Source organism: Syngnathoides biaculeatus, chromosome 5 (genome assembly GCF_019802595.1).
Source record: "Syngnathoides biaculeatus isolate LvHL_M chromosome 5, ASM1980259v1, whole genome shotgun sequence".
NCBI classification, from domain to species: Eukaryota; Metazoa; Chordata; class Actinopteri; order Syngnathiformes; family Syngnathidae; genus Syngnathoides; species Syngnathoides biaculeatus.
Window position 1 is genome coordinate 11540686 of NC_084644.1, and position 18504 is coordinate 11559189.

General features: G+C 41.8%; 2 protein-coding genes across 4 annotated transcripts; both read left to right on the top strand.

Annotated features, from left to right (window-relative positions):
- The first annotated feature begins 7568 nt into the window (after nt 1-7568).
- Nucleotides 7569-12946, top strand: etsrp (ETS1-related protein). 2 transcript variants are annotated; one of them, XM_061820740.1, is made up of 7 exons: nt 7569-7652; nt 7753-7834; nt 9225-9326; nt 9428-9502; nt 10322-10741; nt 10838-10956; nt 11209-12946. In XM_061820740.1, exons 1-7 carry the CDS (start codon nt 7611-7613, stop codon nt 11464-11466), a joined length of 1098 nt encoding a protein of 365 aa, XP_061676724.1. In that variant the 5' UTR covers nt 7569-7610; the 3' UTR covers nt 11467-12946. The 2 variants fall into 2 exon arrangements, with proteins under 2 accessions (XP_061676724.1, XP_061676725.1); XM_061820741.1 differs by having other exon boundaries at nt 9258-9326.
- Nucleotides 12947-13818: 872 nt separating this feature from the next.
- pycard (PYD and CARD domain containing) lies at nt 13819-16936 on the top strand. Of its 2 annotated transcripts, XM_061820742.1 has the most exons (4): nt 13819-14167; nt 14736-14780; nt 14906-14956; nt 16043-16936. In XM_061820742.1, the coding sequence occupies exons 1-4, from the start codon at nt 13921-13923 to the stop codon at nt 16297-16299; spliced, it is 600 nt and encodes a 199-aa protein (XP_061676726.1). In that variant the 5' UTR covers nt 13819-13920; the 3' UTR covers nt 16300-16936. The 2 variants fall into 2 exon arrangements, with proteins under 2 accessions (XP_061676726.1, XP_061676727.1); XM_061820743.1 differs by lacking the exon at nt 14736-14780.
- The last annotated feature ends 1568 nt before the right edge of the window (nt 16937-18504 follow it).

Below are 18504 nucleotides of genomic sequence, written 5' to 3' on the forward strand. Positions count from 1 at the left end.
TTTTTTTTTCGTTTTTTTTTTTTTGCTTGCACACCATAAACCGGATGACAAACTCTCTCTCTCCCTCTCTCGCTCTCTCTTTAAAAAGTGGGAAGTGAAGTCACCCTTGCATTCAGACTTTTTTTTTTTATTTTTATTTTTTTGCGGCCAGAAGCCACGTGATCTCCACATTTGGATAGAACATGATTATCGTGTGAGGAATCCGTGAAAATCTGTAATTCAATTACAGTAGTAGAATAAAATCAAAATGGCATGACTAAAAAAAATGGCGAAAAAATAATCTTAGTTTCAATGAAAGCAAGTAATAAAAAATCAATCAGTCCATTTTCTATGCACTAGTAAGATAGAGCCTATTTCAGCAGACTTTGGGGAAAAGGCTGGGTACACCTTGGATTAGTTGCCAGCCATCGCAGTTTTTAAAATCTGCATAGGACAAATGTGTATTTTTTTTATTTGAGATGTGCACAAGAATAAATAGATCCGCCCGTTTTCTGCAGTGCTTTTAGTGCCTCAGCTGATTCTAAATGTATGACTGTATATAATACATGAAATCAAGTTTTAAAAATATATGCCAAGATATTTTATTTAAAAAAATCTCATAAAATTACTTAATTATAATTATTATTAAAATAAAATTTAAATCTCATAATGATATATAATTATATATATATATATATATATTTATTTATTTATTTTTTAAACTTGTCCTGTGGAGCTGAATGGCCATCCAGAATGGTGGCCCTGTATACCTTTTTTTTTTTCCTGGAACAGTTTTATTGTGCCACACTTCAGTTTGAAGTACTCCTCTGGTTATTTTTTAATTTGGATTTTTTTTTTTTTTTTCTTTTCTGAATCCATCCGGACAGAAAATGATTTTAAGGGACAAACAAAGTGGATAAGAGGAATCGGGATGTGAACCACACAAGCACAATACAGTAATGAGACTGTCTCGATGTTTAAGCGCAAGCAACGTTACAACAGTCAAATTGTGTTTTTATTTGTGGATTGGACTTGCACTAAGTAACCCCCACCCCCCCTACCCAAGGACTAAATTAGGTCCCGAAACAAACCACAGTTCCCCGACCAGTCACAACCTGAAGGACACGGGGACCAAAACACTACCCCCACCCCAAATTCCCTTAACCCACCACCCAGCATGACCCACTGCCCCCACCACCCCTCGTGAACATGGGGGCCCCAGCCACCACCCGAAAACGCTCATAGCCCGTCAAAAGTGAGCTGACGTTCAGCACCTGTTGTGAGGACGGCAAGGGAGGGGAGAGGAAGGCGGGAGCCAAAGGGTGGGAGGGGGGCGGATCCCCATCTCCCTCTGCGGGCCAACAACCGAAGGCAGGGGCAGGCCAGGCCCCAGGAGTCAAGCCAAAAGAAATATGAAAATGCACCACCCACCCTATTACTATGGTTACCATGTTCGCAACTGGCAAACTCTCCTCCTGTACTGTGATCGTATGTAGTAGGGTGTTGTGCATTAATGAAAATTGGGGGGGGGGGTGATGCAAGACAGCCACAGGGCAATGATGACCTGTAAATATCACCCCCATCCAGCTCCCCAAAGGATATGCAGATGTACTGTACATGGTCCATTAATAAATGTTGATTTTTTTTTTTTTTTTTCATAACATTTCTACTTAAGTCTCTTAAAACAAAATTCAGACAATATTTGTGACTCCGTGCTTTGGTAGGCCAGTAATGAGAATTTCTGGCCTTGTATCAAAGCGCGCAACTGAGTGGTCATGATAAAATATGTCTTGAGTGTTCCCAGAATAGCCGCTTGGTTGTTTATGCGCTTCGTCTTTTTCCAGGTGATGGCTTTTGTTGCCTTGTGTTGATCCCAGCTTTCCTGTCAGACACAATGAAGGAACATTCCCGAGCAACTTCTTTTGCTTTGTGATCCTCTTGACTCCACTGACTCATGCCCCGTCTGTTCATCTGTCTGTCTGCAGGCTTTTTCACACGGAGGTCCTTCAAAAATTGACGGCTGTGACAGGAGATGCGGCGTTTAGCCGCCTTTCGCACGTAATCGTGAGAATTATGTATCGACAGGATCGATAGTGTCTTTGATGCAGAGAGGCCGGTGAAGTGTAGGCTGGATTGTGCGTCGACCCATTACCTTTTTCACAAAAAGACGTTGAAAGATTGCCGATTGCCAAATTCAGCGCTTCAAGATTCAGCACTTAGCCACATTTGCCTTTTGCACATAACGCAGCAAAAACAGGATTTTGCATCGATTGACCTGTGCCCTCTTTCACACAGAAAGCCAACAAACCTGGCATCGGACTTCAAACGTAAACGTACAGAACAACCTCCGAACCATGTGGCATATTTAACATCCATCCATCCATTTTCTTAGCCGCTTATCCTCACTAGGGCCGCGGGGAGTGCTGGAGCCTATCCCAGCTGCCAACTGGCAGGAGGCGGGGTACACCTTGAACTGGTTGCCAGCCAATCGCAGGGCGCACTGTGACAGACAGCCGCACTCCCAATCACACCAAGGGGCAATTTAGAGTGTCCAATTAATGTTGCATGTTTTTGGGATGTGGGAGGAAACCGGAGTGCCTGGAGAAAACCCACACAGGCACGGCGAGAACATGCAAACTCCACGCAGGCGGGTCCAGGATTGAGCCTGGGACCTCAGAACTGTAAGGCCAATGCTTTACCAGCTGAGCTACCGTTCCACCGCATATTTAACAATGTGGCTAAAATGTTTTGTTTTTGGGAGGCGGGGTCTCTTGCAGCTATGAGTTTAACAGTGCAACAAAAACTTTTTCGAACAAAATGGCCAACAATGCACTCGGTTTGGGCATGCAGAGACACCTCCAATGTGGAGAAGAAGAACAAGACTTTCAGTATATCTAGAAAAACAAGACTCTACCACAAATGTGCGTAGAAGAAGATTCATCTGCCTCAATTGCCCGGAGAAAAAGACAGTGGGACACTTAGCCTGTGTAGAAGACGGCGCTAGTTTTTGGTGCCCTCAAAGCAGAATGCTGCATGACCCTCACAAGTGCAAAACATATTTTTCAATTTTATTCATTTTAAACTTTTGACAAAAATACACGGAAAATATTCACAGAAAATACAGTACAGTTGTCTATTCAACCATCCATCTACTGTAATATACATACTGTGGTGTAAAATGCCTACATACCACTCGTGATAATAAAAAAAATGAGATCAAGATAAATCATTTCAAAAGGTTTCCACCATTAATATCACTTTTAACTCTACAGCTTAAATGAAAAAAAAATGTAAGGATAGAAGTAAAAATAAACTTGGTTGCACAAGTCTGCACACCCCTGAGGCCTTTAGCCGAGCTTTGACGACAGCAGCGGAGGCCTTTAGCCTAGCTTCGACGTCCGGGGCTAACGGCCTCCGCCGCCTGGAGGCTCGGCTCGCGGCTGCCGGCCCGGAGCTCCCGGGGGCCTTTGTTTATGCACTTATGTAGCGCATAGGCCTCCGAGTAGTCAGACTCTGCGTCATTCCGCCTGAAGAACCATCCGAATATTCAACATTAAGTACAGCCACAGGTTCAAATCTGCATGGAAGTGTATTCCTCCGTCTTCCCGATCAACCGATACTGCTATTTCTTCATCAGATCTGGATAAATCTGAGAAATCGGCACTGGGCATATGTGGTTTCACATGTAATAAAGCTTTTGTTGCGGCACGGTACACGCCACATCCGCGCACGTAGGTCATGTGACTCGAAAATCGCAGCACCCCTCAAAATTTATAACTGTCCACAAAAATATTCTCAAAGCACTATTAAATGAGAGGGGATTTAACATCACATTGTTAAAATATGGTACATGTTACATGACCTATTGGATACACTGTTCATGCAAAGCACTGGATTTCCCCTTTAACTATTACATGTAAGCACAATCACCTGCAATCTTCACATAGTATGTTGCCAAAAGTATTTGCTCAATTGCCTTGATTCACGTATGATTTTAACTTATACGGCATTCTAAATCCATATGGCTAAAGGTGATATTGCACCACTCTTTGCAGCTATAACAGTTGCCGCTCTTGTAGTTTATGGGAATTTTTCCCCATTCTTCCAGGATCATATCTGTGAGGTCACACAAGACAGTCTGGCTCACTGTCCTTCGGAAATCAACCCAAATGTGTTCTATCGGGTTGAGGTAAGGAGTCTGTTCTGTCCTGGTCAGTCAAGTTCATCCATACCAAATTGTCACCTCTGTCTTGATGGACCTTGATTTGTGCACTGGTGCACAGACATGCTGGAACAGGAAGGGCTCATCCCCAAATAATTTAAATGTCCAAAATCTCTTGGTATGCTCAGCATTCAGAGTTCCTTTCACTGGAGCTCAGAGGCTAATAATGTGATAATAATCTAATAATGTAATTTCCAAGTTTGCGGGAAGTTTGGAAATGGCCCCCTTTTATGTCATTGCAGAAATTATGATTGATAAAGACATGGATGAGAGAGTGTGATGTGGATGAGCCTGACTGGCCTCCACAATCCTGATCGCAAACTTATAGAACACTTTTGAACCAATTAGAGCGGTAAAGCGTTGGCCTCACAGTTCTGAGGACCCGGGTTCAATCCCGGCCTCACTTGTGTGGAGTTTGCATGTTCTCCCTGTGCCTGCGTGGGTTTTCTCTGGCCACTCCAGTTTTCTCCCACATCCCAAAAACATGCGACATTAATTGGACACTCTAAATTGCCCCTAGGTGTGATTGTGAGTGCGGCTGTTTGTCTCTATGGGCCCTGCGATTTGTTGGCGACCAGTTCAGGGCGTACCCTGCCTCCTGCCCGTTGACAGCTGGGATAGGCTCTGTCCCGAGACATCAGCAATTTTCAAAGCGGGCTCCCTCTAGTGGCATACAAAATAATCACCTAGTAAATCATTCAAAATGAGCAACCCCCACTCCCTCCCAAAAAGTCCCCCCAAAAATGACAAAAAAAACCATGCATGTAAAAATTGTGTGTCTGCTAAAGACGAATGCTTCGCTCGTCAATCAAATACATATGCTTATATTGTCTGCAGTCTACGACTTGCTGTGGCCGAGTGATTTCCTTAGCTTGTTAGCTCAAGGGCTAGCTTGTTAGCTTGTCCAGCCCAGGTTGTTTACGTCTCAGAGCTAACATTAGGCATCAGTTAGAAAGTCTGGCCAACAGAGATGCAAAATAGTTTTAAGGTACAGTATATTGCAATAATTCTGGGTGTATTGCATTTTTCTTAATACTGTTCTTTTAAGTACAGTTCAATTCAAGTTTTAAATTGAATACAGATGCATTCAAACTTTTGGGAATGTTTTTTTTTTCAACAATTCAGTTTTATTTAACTTTTTAGTACAATATATTAACATGTAATCTTTTATTTTTTATTTCCAAACAGTCAAACGTTTTTCTTATGTGCAATATATTTAAATCGAATACATTTTAAGTATAATTTTTACTCTTCTTTAATATGTTGCAGTATTATTGTTCAAACTTGGCATAATGTTACAGTGTCGTACAATCAATTATGCTTGTTGTGTTTGGTGGAATCCTCTCTTTCAAAAGAAAAAATGATTCAGGAAATTTTTGAAAAAGAATATGTCATGAGTTATTCGTTATTGTAATTTTGAAGATGTGGAGCTAGTTCCAACATTTGAACAACAGACCCACGTGACGTGCTGGCCTAACCGATAGTATTGATTTGTGGGGGGAAAAAATATGGAATTGACCAAATTGGGACAGAAGGTTTCCACCCTACAAGGACATGTGAAACCCTGCCATGTGTTTGATGAACACTTGGGCCTACTAGACTATATCTTGGTCATGATGGTTTTACTAGGAGAGCTCAGTTTTTTTTGTTGCCACTTGCCAAAAAAGTCCCAGATGATATTCGCCATCCTATATCACGTGCTATGCTCCGTGTAGTGCGAACCGTGCCCAGTCCACATTTTGCATTACTAAATTTTATACTCATGACAGCTTCCCGAGGGAAAAAAAATTGAAATGCCGACTAATTATTAGTAATAGAAGAAAAAGAGGCGCCCCAAACTCCCGATGTTGCTCGCTCCGTCCGGTGTTGCCGGCAGACGGCCGTTAATCAGCGGCCGCCTCTTGTGTAACCTTAGCCGGCTTGTTGCCCCGCCAGGAGTCGGGCCGGCCCGGGCCGGGCGGGGCTCCTCAATCACGACTCATCGACGCGCACGATTTCACCCGGGGGAGCCCACTTTTCCAGATGGAGCGTGCGTGTTTCACGAGAGAAAGAGAGAGAGAATAGCAGAGTCGTGTTTGTTGACACAAGGCCCTGGAGCAGGCCTTATCTGCGGCGGCCACTCACGCTGTGATTTCAAGACTTTCTTCATCAAGCAGCCGCAGTGTGTGCGTGTGTGTCACACGGGCCATTGTTTCAGCCCAAATGCCTCCTAAAGATACACACTGATTTTTTTCCTCTCTCTTTTTGTCTTCTACTTCATTAGAAAGACGATCTCTGATTTGAAAGGGGCCGCACTTCACTTCATATCCGCACACACACTTTATTATGGCGCAGTCGTTGGCCTTGTTATGTACCCAAAAAAAAAAAAACGTTTTTCAACTGGTTGGGATTTGAATAGACTGCCTGGTGTTTATTGTGGTCAACTTTTATTTTTACAGCTCAATTGAAAGACATTCGTCGCAAGTCTAGAAAGGAAAGTGGTAAAATATAGTTTTCCAATATGAATAAAAAATTTTTGTCAACATAGTACTTTCACTAAACTCTTACCCGTCTCTTTCAAAAATCTTAATTTGGCCAATAAATGAAAGGCCACAACGAAAACTTTTTATTTTTATTTTATATATAGGTTTTCACCCAGCATATAAAATAAAATAAAAAGTCAAAGGTATCATAAAGTGGTGTGAGCTCGGTGTATAATTTCTTCATATTCAATGTTTTATTGGTTTCAATTGTCTAATTTTATAGATCTATGTGTGTTATAAACGAATTACAGCATTTTGGCCAACCGTCGAGTTTTCCCGAATGTCCTCTATAAACACATTTAGATTAGATTACAGTGAAAAAACATTTATGGCATATACTGATTGTGCTTTAGTACAAAACTTGCAAATAATTGCGTAGTTTTAACAATTGAATGGAAATGTTGGATTGCATTCTAACATATTTATGTCATATAGGTTTAAAATAATTTTAAAATAAGTACCAACAATAACAATAACTTTTAAAAAGAAAAATATAGTGGTTATTCCACCAATAAAATAACTACAGATATTGATAAGTACAAATATCCAAGCCCATTGATTTTGGAATCAAAATGTATATATTTTGAATGATTCATAATCAGCTCAAAATCATTGTAAAAAGTCACATGGATTTTATTTCAAGACACATCTTTAAAAAAAGTTGATACTCTTCTCTTACATCTGTATAAAATCTGCCTTCAAAGCGATTTCAAAAGAAAGGCGAACTTGCAATGTTTATGAATGAAAGTTTTGGGGGGTGTCTATGACGTCACAGCAGCGGCAGTCACGACTCCGCGCGCCCCTCCCCTCCCACCCCTGCTCTTATAACGGTCCCGTCCCACCGCGGAGGAGCCTTCACTTCACTTCACGCTGGGACACGGACAAACATGTACTGGGACTCCGCCATCAAGCCCGAAGCCCAAATAAAGGTATGACGTCATCACCCCCGCAAACTATCTCTTAAAAGGTAAAAAAAAAAAAAAAAAAAATGAGGATGAGTGTTTGATTTCATTTTGGGATTACCGCTAGATGGAGGTGTGCCAGAGTGGCTTCTACTCGGAGGACTTTAAGACCCAGGAGGTGCCGGCGGGCTTCGACTTTGCATCGTTTGGTGAGTTGATTTGGATGATTTGAACGATAACGACGATGATGATGCTTTTTACTGAGGATGATGACGGTCCGGTTGTTGATGCAGCCGGCTTCCTGTGAGCCTTAAAGGACACAGGAAATCGTTTCCCAGTCAGCATCAGCATCGTCATCACATCTGTCAGTTTTTTTTTTTTTTTTTTTTTTTTTGCAGCGAGGCCTTGACACACGCAGTTGTGTGTTTGTGTGTGTGTGAAACAGGGTGGTCAGGTTAAAGATACCCTCCCCTCGCTAATCCTTTCCTCCAGACTTCCTCCTCCAACAGATTTAGAGTGCATGCCCCCCCCCCCCCCACGTCCCTCCATCACTACGCTGTCACACTCCCTCCGCTGGCGTTTCCTCCACGCTTTTCCTCACCGGTTTCCTTCATCCATTGAGCTGTAAAAAAAAAAAAAAAAAAAAAAGTGGCTGATTGGATGGTAAACAAACGCCCATTAGTTCCAACCCCACTAATAAATGTTTAGTCTAAATTTTGTTTTGAGTGAAAGGTCACGAGACACTTCATTAGGCACACTCGGAAATCATGGGCTGTCAATTCCTTTGATCATTCAACACTTTAATATGCAGTAACTTTTTTTTAAATCCCTGACTGTGTTTAAAAGTTAACGTTTGTCTATTCCTAAGTGTCAAGAGAAGCTAAATGGCGGGAGAACACAACTAAATAAAAGAAAAAAATAGCAAAATGAAAAATACCATTCCTTGGGGTCGCATACGTTCAAAAAGAAAAAATAAGGTTAAAAAAAACTTGCAATGACATTGCTTGAGTCACACTAAAAATCCATCCATTTTACTTGCTGCTTATCCTCACGAGGGTCGCGGGCAGTGCTGGAGCCTATCCCAATGTGTCACGGGGCATGAGGCGGGGTACACTCTGAACTGGTTGCCAGCCAATCACTGGGCACATTGAGACAAACAGCCGCGCTCACAATCACACCTCGGGGCAATTTAGAGTGTCTAATTAATTTTGCGTGATTTTGGGATGTGGGAGGAAACCAGAGGGCGCAGAGAAAACCCACACAGGCTCTGAGAGAACATGCAAACTCCACACAGGCGGGGCCAGGATTGAACTCGGGTCTTCAGAACTGTGAGGCCAGCGTTTTACCAGCTGACCCACCGTGCAGCCCACACCCAAAATGATGCAGTTACAGATTGTGTGTTGGTACTGTCACCTAGTGGTCTTTTATAGCTAGTGTGTAATAGATGTACTTGTTAGCATCTCTTGTTTTATGGTTATCGTGAGCCCTCCATTTATGTGCACTTCAAATATTTATATTTTTCGGGGGGTTACATTTATGTCTTTCCCATCATATGTATGTATATATTTTACAATACTTTTATGTGTGTGTAACCTCTAGACTACGCTGGTGAAGATGTGTCTTTTCTGTTAGACAGCAGCAAGGCGTCCGCGCAGCCGCAGCAGTTTCCGCTCGACGGCTGCTATGCGGAGCCCCCGAAAGGTCAGTAAGAAATACAGAATTTCATTTATAATATATACATATGAGGCACTAAAGTTCATATGAGCTTTTTTTGTTGTTGTTGTTGGTTTCTATCACCACAGTTAACTCAAGTGACATGGGCCTCTTCAACCTGGACTCCTTCCAGGAGTTCAGCTGGTGGACCTCTTATCCGCCGGGTGAGTTTTGGTTTCTTTATCAAATATACAAGTTTGATTGCACTGCACCTCAAAAAGGTATTCACGTTTCCTAAATGTATCTTTTTGATTGATTTGTCCTGATGATGGGGAAAAAAGAAAAACATTTAGATTTTCTTTCCTATCCATCAATCCATTTTCTGAGCCGCTTATGCTCACGAGGGTCACGGGGAGTGCTGGAGCCTATCCCAGCTGTCATTGGACTGGAGGTTTGCATTTTCTCTCCGTGCCTGCGTGGGTTTTCTCCGGGCACTCCGGTTTCCTCCCAAAACCCAAAAACATGCAACGTTAATTGGACACTCTAAATTGCCCTTAGGTGTGATTGTGAGTGCGACTGTTTGTCTCCATGTGGCCTGCGATTGGCTGGCGAGCAGTTCACGGTGTACCCTGCATCCTGCCCATTGACAGCTGGGATAGACTCCAGCACTCCCTGCGACCCTCGTGAGGATAAGCAGGTCAGAAAATGGATGGATGGATGTCTTGTGTTGTCCCTACTGGCACAGTGACACACACCAGAAGAACACGATAAATTAATTACTACACACATTTTATTTATGCACAGTAATGGAATTTAATTATTCAATTGTTAGATTTTATCAAGTGGCATTTTGCTGATTAAAAAAAAAATGTTACAAACATTTTGGGGATTTTCCAGGACGCTCAAACACAACGGCATTAATTTTTGATTTGAAACAAGCCTGGTCACGGAAGGAATGAAACTCTTAAGTCAAAGTGCTGCCCGGGTGAAGACGTTTACGTCACGTTTTCAAAGTCGCTAACCTTTAGTTTTCTCTCCCGTAGACGGGCTGATGGTGGAGCAGCCCCAAGCGGGCAGCTACCAGGAGCCGGGAGCCCCCCAGAGCTACCAGAGCCTGGCACCCCAGAGCGGGCAGTTCAGCCCGGCCGTGGAGGGCAGCCACAGTCCCTTCCTGAGCGGGAAAAGCGAGGCGGACTCGGGCTATTCTCGCCACCCGGCAGACCTCTACCCGGACTCGGACGGACGGAGGAGAGGCTTCTGGTCTGACTACTCCCCGGCCGGCTTCGGCGGCCCCCCGCCGCACCCGTCCACCCCCGCCGTCTGCCCCGCCCCCACCAACGCCGCCGCCGCTACTACCGCTACCCCGCAGACGCCAGACCACTACTACCCCCGCGTGGCTAAGCGCAAAAACATGCAGCGTCCCGAGAGGGACAGTCACATGGCCGCCATGTCCGCTTACCCAGGTTTCTGTCGCGCTTTGGTTTTTGATGCTAACGCCTTAAAGCTTTTGCTCGCCACGCTCACAGCAACGGGTGTGTTTTTACGTCCATTTTGGAAAGGTTCTGGCCCCATTCAGCTGTGGCAGTTTCTTCTGGAACTTCTCCTGGACTCCTCGTGTCGCACCTTCATCTCCTGGACGGGGGACGGCTGGGAGTTTAAGATGTCCGACCCCACCGAGGTGAGACGTGTCACTCGTTTACGTCTTCATAAAGGGTGGCGTCAATTCCAGGAGAGAATTTTATTTTATTTTTACAAAATCCCTTTTGGAAAACAAAGCATTTAATGAGAAGAATTTTAATTACTTTTACTGTTTCCTCATCTACTCGCTGTTTATTTACTCAAATGAAGACGGGTGGAGGCGTCAACTTTGGGAGCTTTGTTTTTACAATGTTTTTTTAAGTAATATAAACCTCATGATTTCCTTCCACAGGTGGCCAAGCGCTGGGGCCAGTGTAAGAACAAGCCCAAGATGAACTACGAGAAGCTGAGCCGGGGCCTTCGCTACTACTACCACAAGAACATCATCCACAAGACGGCGGGCAAGCGCTACGTGTACCGCTTCGTCTGCGACGTGCAGGGCATGCTGGGAAAGACGGCGCAGGAGGTGCTGAGCGGCCTGAACATTCTGCCCGCCGCCGCCGGCACGCCGTCCGTGGCGTCAGAGTTCAGCGGCGAGCGGTGGGACTGACGATAACGGAACAAAACGGAGGACCGTGGACCGCTTGGCGCGTGAGTCATGTCGTGTACACAGTAAGTGACATTTTCGGATGGATTCACCGCGAAAGGTCAGCGTGTCAAGCTCGGGGCCGAGGAGGCAGTTCAAGCACTACAAAGAGGAACGTGAAGTGAAGTCACAGCGGGAGTAGTCGAGTATTAGGGCCACACTCGAAAGATCAAGACCAAAAAAAAAAAAAAATGCATAGTCCATGGGGTTGAAGTCATACAGTCAGAGTATGTAGGTGGGTGGAAAATCCAAGGGAAATTCAAAATTTTATGAGAAAAAGAAAAGGGAAAAAAAACCCAAAGTTGTACTTTTATGAGAAAAAAAATCAATCAAAAATCATAATTTTCCAGTTTTAATTTCCAAAGGAAAAAAATACATTTTTGATAAACCACGGCATCATTTCACATGGGTAAATTTGACATTTTCAAAGACTACTGTCAATTTGACAAGAAAATGCATTTTACAAGATGTTTTTGGAATACCATTGCAATAATAGGACAAAAAATACATTTTGTTTGATAACAAATACATTTGGAATATCATAAATTTTCGCTATTTTTGTATCTTGCCATTTTCTGAAACTAACAAAAAAGTGTTTTTATTAAATTATGACAATTTTTTTACTGTTATGAAACGAAAATGGGGCGTTTTGTGAAAAAAATTGCAATACGGTGACAAGTCGTAAAAAATGTTAGTTTTCTTTGACAAGAAAAGTTGTACTTTTAAAAAGGCGATTGATTCTAAATAATGACAGACAAAAGTAAATATTTTAGGGAAAAAAATTGCCAAAACATTCAAAGTAACATGACAAAAATTAGCACAGTTGCAAGAAAAAAAAAATCAGCATTTTCCAAGAATATACTGCCCAAATTTACAAGAAAAAAAGTTTTGTGAGTACTTGCAATATTATGACAAGAATTTTAAATTTGCCAAGGTTATAAAAAAACATGACAAAACCACACTTTAAAAAAAATTACAGTTTTAAATTTGCCATTTTCTGTGGATAGTCACAAATTCCAAAACTTTCAAGATTTTATTCTTGCAAAATTGCAATTTATTTTCATTTACATTTTTTGATGTATGACTTTTTCTTATTAATGTAAGACCCTAATACTCTGTGGAATTTACTGGGGGTTCTGTAAACAAAAGTATTTGTAAATAGTGTTCATACGTTGGTGTTTTGTGCATTTATTCTATTTTATTTTATATATATATATATGTATACAGAACTCAGGTCTACCTCTGTTTTCTAATTACGGTAATAAATTGTACTGATTTCTACATTTGTCGTGTATTTCCTGTCTGTGATGATTGTGCCAATAAAATTGTCTATAAACAAACACTTGTGTTTACAAATATTGAATGCTTGTTAAGGTTGTATTAGTTAGAAATGTTATTTTTGTACACTTGGTGAAATGTGTACAGATGTACTCCTTTTAAAGAGGACACACTTGTATGTAAAAGTAATTTTATATTGTTTGCATGTAAATGGGTTTGTGTAACAACACGCAACCAAGTAAATATTTGGCCTCAGCCTTTTTGTGAAAATGTGTCTCTGAGCAAGCCCTTCGGCATTTCACCCAATTTGCATAATAGCCACCCAACACTGAATCTTTCCACCAAAAATTGAATTTTACGTGGATAAAAAATATTTTATATACTGTACTGTACATGCTTTCGGTTAATGAAACCCGGAAGTACTGTTGTGACAAAACTGAGGATTTAATTTTTTTCTTCATAAATTACCGTTACGATGTACTGTGCTATTGCTTGGATTGAAACTAACAGACTTGTTTCAAAACATTTAAGATTTTTTTTTTAATCTCTACAACTAAGAAACTAATTTGTTTGTCGCTCACAGAACCCGGAAATGCAAACCAAAAAAATCTTGGGAACTCTACCTTCTACCAGGAAACGCGATTTCTTCAATGTAACTGGCTCAAATAAACACGACTCAACCTTAAAATATTTAGGCCGCTATATTTATATTTTTCGACGATGTAATTAAATGAAATGGAGTACGTTGTCGAGGTCCAGTTATTCAAACTGAGGCGGCTATGACTTTCGTCAGTGATGCGACGTTCACTGAAGCTCGTAAATTCCTCAATCCGGCCCCAACCCACTAATTCACCGTTTGCGCTTTGTTCAAAACTTTAGTGTTTGTTCCAATAAATCAGATTCGTCAGAACTGAGCCAAATAGTTGTCTCTCTTTTTCTCTCTCCCTCCCTCTCTCTCTCTCTCTTTCTTTCTTTCTTTCTTTCTCCCTCTCCCTGAAAGACCCGATTACGTAACGCCCATTTCCTAGTAGTGGGGGGGGGAGACGCCCTCCCCCCCCCCCCGAAAGTGAAACCATTAAACCAATCTCCGCGTCTCGCCTTCATCCTCTCGCCTTTTCCTCACCGAATCCACGCTAGGAGATGACCACCAAAAAGATGGCGATCGCGGACTCGCTGGAAAACCTGTCCAAGGACAACTTTAAGAAGTTCTGCATGGCTCTGGTGGACCGGCGCGGGGAGCGAAGGGTGGCTTTCTCAAAAGTGGAGGACAAGACCTACCTGGAGGTCACCAACGTGCTGGTGTCCACCTTCACCGAGGACGGCGCTCCGGCCTTGACATCCGAACTCCTGAAGCTCATCGGGTGCTCGGAGGAGGCGAAGCAGCTCGGTAGGTCGCCGGAACCGGCGTGTGTGCCACCTCACGTCAGTCGGAGATGTGAACGCGCACACGCACGCGGTCTTTTTCCAAACATTGTTGCCAAGAATTAAAAGAATATACAGTATGTACATTTTTTTGGTGATAGTTCTGTCTTATAATGTTCTAAATTGTAATATTGTGTCGAAGTAGTCGTAGCGGTGTAATTATTACATGCTTATATAGTTTCCCGATTGTTTTTGTTTATAAATTATGTGGATATATGTAATATTTTTCTCAATATTTTATTTCTGGTGCACGTTTTTTCTTGTAATGTTCATAATAACACCAGAATTATCCAGTATTTCTGCTTTTTTGTGTGTGAATATTTTACAACCAGGTACGTCTGTATTATTTTGTAATATCATTTTTTGATTATTTTTATTATTTATTTTGCTAATATTTTTCATTTTGTCATAAAATACATTTGTAGTAAGTGCATGTGATATTTTCTGGATTATTGCTTTTGCACTTTCGACACTGCTGTAGTAAATCATTGATGCATTATTATTTTTCTCTTTTTATTATCTTATTTTGGCAGATAACCGAATTTCCCAAAAGTTCCCGGTAACATCATCTGGTGAAAGTGGGTCTTGGTTTACTTTTCGATTTCGTTTATTCGGTTTGCTGTTGAGTTCACACAAAAAAAAAATAGAAAATCAGAAATTAGACAATAGAACTTGAATATTTTTCTTGTTTTTTTTTTTACAGAGGCAGCAGCACACCAAACAGGAGGTGCACATGCCACTCCAAGTTCCACAGGTAACTGTCATGATATATATTTGTTTTATAAAATAATAGCCCTGTACTAATTTATTAGAATTTTTACATAATAGTTTTTCGACTGTTATTTTTTTTGCCATTTTCCCTTTTGTTTATGCGTGTGCATGTGTGTGTGTATGTATATATATATATATATATATATATATATATGTATGTCTGTGAATGTGTATATATGTCTGTGTATGTGTATATATATCTGTGTATGTGTGTGTATACATATACTGTATATATATATGTATGTATATATATATATATAAATGTGTGTGTGTGTGTATTGACTGTATATGTGTGTGCATGATGTGGTAACCCCGAATAGGACAAGCCGAAAATAAAAGTGTGTGTGTATATGTGTATATATATATGTTACATTCTGATGTATACACTGTCCAAGTTTTTTTTATCTTTTTTTATTTTTATTTGTCTTATACTTTAGTACGTGTGTAGTTTCTGACAAAACCTGATAAACACAAATACAGATACTGTACAACATGCGCTTAAAAGAAAATCTTACACCATACAAGTTTTATTTTTGTTTTATTTTTTTGTCGTGATATGGTTCTACTATGTTGTGTTAATCTGATTTTGTTTAATATCAGTCTATTTTTTTTCTTTTTATTTCTGCGTTTGTGGCATGGTGGAGGAGGTGGAAACCGTTGGCCTTGCAGTTCTGAGGACCCGGGTTCGATCTCAGCCCTCGCTGTGTGGAGTTTGCATGTTCTCCTCATGCCTGCGTGGGTTTTCTCCGGGCACTCCGGTTTCCTGCCACATCCCAAAAACATGCAACATTAATTGGACACTCTAAATTGCCCGTAGGTGTGATTGTGATTGCCGCTGTTTGTCTCCATGTGCCCTACGATTGGTTGGCGACCAGTTCAGGGTGTACCCCGCCTCCTGCCACTTTGACAGCTGGGATAGGCTCCAGCACTCCCGTGACCCTCGTGAGGATAAGCTGCTCAGAAAATGGATGGATGGATTTTTGTATTTGCCCCAAATATTTCCTTTGGCGTTGCGTACCGCAAGCGTACCTATTGTGTTGACCGACGTTCCTAATGTTTTGTCTATCAGAGGAGCACTTCGTGGATAAACACAGGCTGGAACTGATCCAGCGCGTTGTCAACATTAATCCCATTTTGGACGTCCTGCTGCGTGAGCAAGTCGTCCAGGACGAGGTCTACGATGAAATCAGCGAAACGCCGGGCAACCAGAGCAAGATGAGGAAGCTCTACAAGCTGGCCCTCAAGTCCGGCGTCGGCGCCAAGGATGTCTTCCTCGACAGCCTCAAGGAATACGAGCCGTACCTCGTGGCCGACCTCCAGGACTAGGAGCGGACGTCCGACAGCGATGTATTTCTCTCTTTGTTTCTTATCTACAGTAATCTTCAGAATGCATTCACGTAATCCCACCCCCTTCATCGAGTTTCCCCGCCCACGACTCGCCAGCGAGGCCGTTCCAAGGTCCTGCTGGCTTCACGCCATTTTGTCGTCGGACGCATGGAGGATTCCGATCGTCCTCGATTGCCTCGTGGAGGTCGTCAGTGTGGCTTGGCGACGAAGTGCTGCCACCTCGAGGGAAAATACAAACTAGGCATTTTTTTTAAAGTCTTATCGTCTGACCCGCAGTAGAGGGGAAAGTGGGAGGAGCCGTTAATTATTTGTATGAAATCAGACTTCAACATAGGATCATTTATGCAAACACAAAACAAATAAAAAAAGGAAGAAGCATTTTCACTGGTGGAAGCAGCACTTCATTGACCACAACAATGAATGCTCCGAGAAAAATAAATGTTTTGCCAGTGATAAAAAATGTGATATTCAAATTTGGTGTCGGTTTGGAATGTATTTTAATGTTTCGTGGGGTAAGATAATCTGTTTTGCAAATTGTTCTTTAATTTAAACTGTTGGGTGATGTTTCATTACTATTGGAATTGCATTTTTCTTTTATTAAACTTTTTAAAATGTCTGTCGTCTGGGCTGCTGTGTTGAACGAATGTTTTGGTAAGACAAAATGTAAACTTGGAAAAAGTGCATATCACACCAGTGCCTGGGAACGCACCCCCCCCCCCACCGCGTTTTTTTTCCATACAAATTTGATAGTTCGCGATAATAACTTTTATTTATCAAATTTTGGCTGTTCTTAATCAAACTGAAACCAAATTTGATTGAAGTTTGATTGACGCTAACATTCACACACTCTTGAAAAACTCACTTACTGCTCTCCCCCAAAGTTATCATGAAAATTACACTTTGAAAGCCGTCAATGGCAGTCAACGTTTGTTTCACACATCCCACATCACACCATGGTATAACCGATCATATCATTTTGAATCATAAATGTGGGCCTTTGGGTCGACCAGTGAAATGGAGCACTGCTTTGTGGCGCAATAACGTAATTTGTCCGAGATTTTTGACAAGGTTTGTGTCAATTGTTACACTTTTGAACACGTAAAAGAACATTCATTTAATTTTTTTGAAAAATTGCATCTTCATAATTTATGCGATTTTTACAAAATTGTATTTTTGGGCTGGTCACCTGAAGCAGTTTTATCTAAATGTGCAGATTTGTCATTAGGTCAACATTGTATAATATGTTAGTTGTCGATTTACTGAACAAATACAATGGAACAAACATTGACAATGCATAATGTTTTATCAGTTCATTATTTGTGTAAACAAACAAACATACATACAGTGAAGAAAATAAGTATTTGAACAACCTGCTATATTGCAGTTCTCCCACTTCGAAATCATGGAGGGGTCTGAAATTTTCATCGTAGGTGCACGTCCACTGTGAGAGACATAATCTAAAAAGAACAATCCAGATATCACAATCCTGAATCAGATGCACCTGTGTGAGGTCGTTAGCTGCATAAAGACACCTGTCCACCCCATACAATCAGTAAGACTCAAACTTGTAACATGGCCAAGACCAAAGAGCTGTCCAAAGACCACCAGAGACAAAATTGTACAACTCCACACGACTGGAAAGGGCTACGGAGAAATTGCCAAGCAGCTTGGAGAAAAAAGGTCCATTGTTGCAGCGATCATTAGAAAATGGAAGAAGCTAAACATGACGGAGTGGAGCCCCATGCAAGATATCACCTCGTGGGTTCTCAATGATCCTGAGAAAGGTGAGGAATCAGCCCAGGACTACACGACAGGACTTGATCAATGACCTGAAAAGAGCTGGGACTACCGTTTCCAAGGTGACTGTTGGTAATACACGAAGATGTCATGGTTTGAAATCATGCATGGCACGGAAGGTTCCCCTGCTTAAACCAGCAAATGTCAAGGCCCGTCTTAAGTTTGCCAATGACCATTTGGATGATACAGAAGAGTCATGGGAGAAGGTTCTGTGGTCAGATGAGACCAAAATTTGGTCATAATTCCACTAACAATGTTTGGAGGAAGACGAATGATGAGTTCCATCCCAAGAACACCATTCCTACTTTGAAACATGGGGGTGGTCGCGTCATGTTTTGGGGGTGTTTTTCTGCACATGGGACAAGATGACTGCACTGTATTTAGGAG

Excerpts from the sequence above, each read along its gene's own strand:
- etsrp (XM_061820740.1), top strand. The coding sequence starts at position 7,611 with ATGTACTGGGACTCCGCCATCAAGCCCGAAGCCCAAATAAAG. Across the intron at positions 7,653-7,752 it reads AGCCCGAAGCCCAAATAAAG|ATGGAGGTGTGCCAGAGTGG; the intron begins GTATGACGTCAT and ends GATTACCGCTAG. Across the intron at positions 9,503-10,321 it reads GTGGACCTCTTATCCGCCGG|ACGGGCTGATGGTGGAGCAG; the intron begins GTGAGTTTTGGT and ends TCTCTCCCGTAG.
- pycard (XM_061820742.1), top strand. The coding sequence starts at position 13,921 with ATGACCACCAAAAAGATGGCGATCGCGGACTCGCTGGAAAACCTGTCC. Across the intron at positions 14,168-14,735 it reads GGAGGAGGCGAAGCAGCTCG|ATAACCGAATTTCCCAAAAG; the intron begins GTAGGTCGCCGG and ends TTATTTTGGCAG. Across the intron at positions 14,957-16,042 it reads TGCCACTCCAAGTTCCACAG|AGGAGCACTTCGTGGATAAA; the intron begins GTAACTGTCATG and ends TTTGTCTATCAG.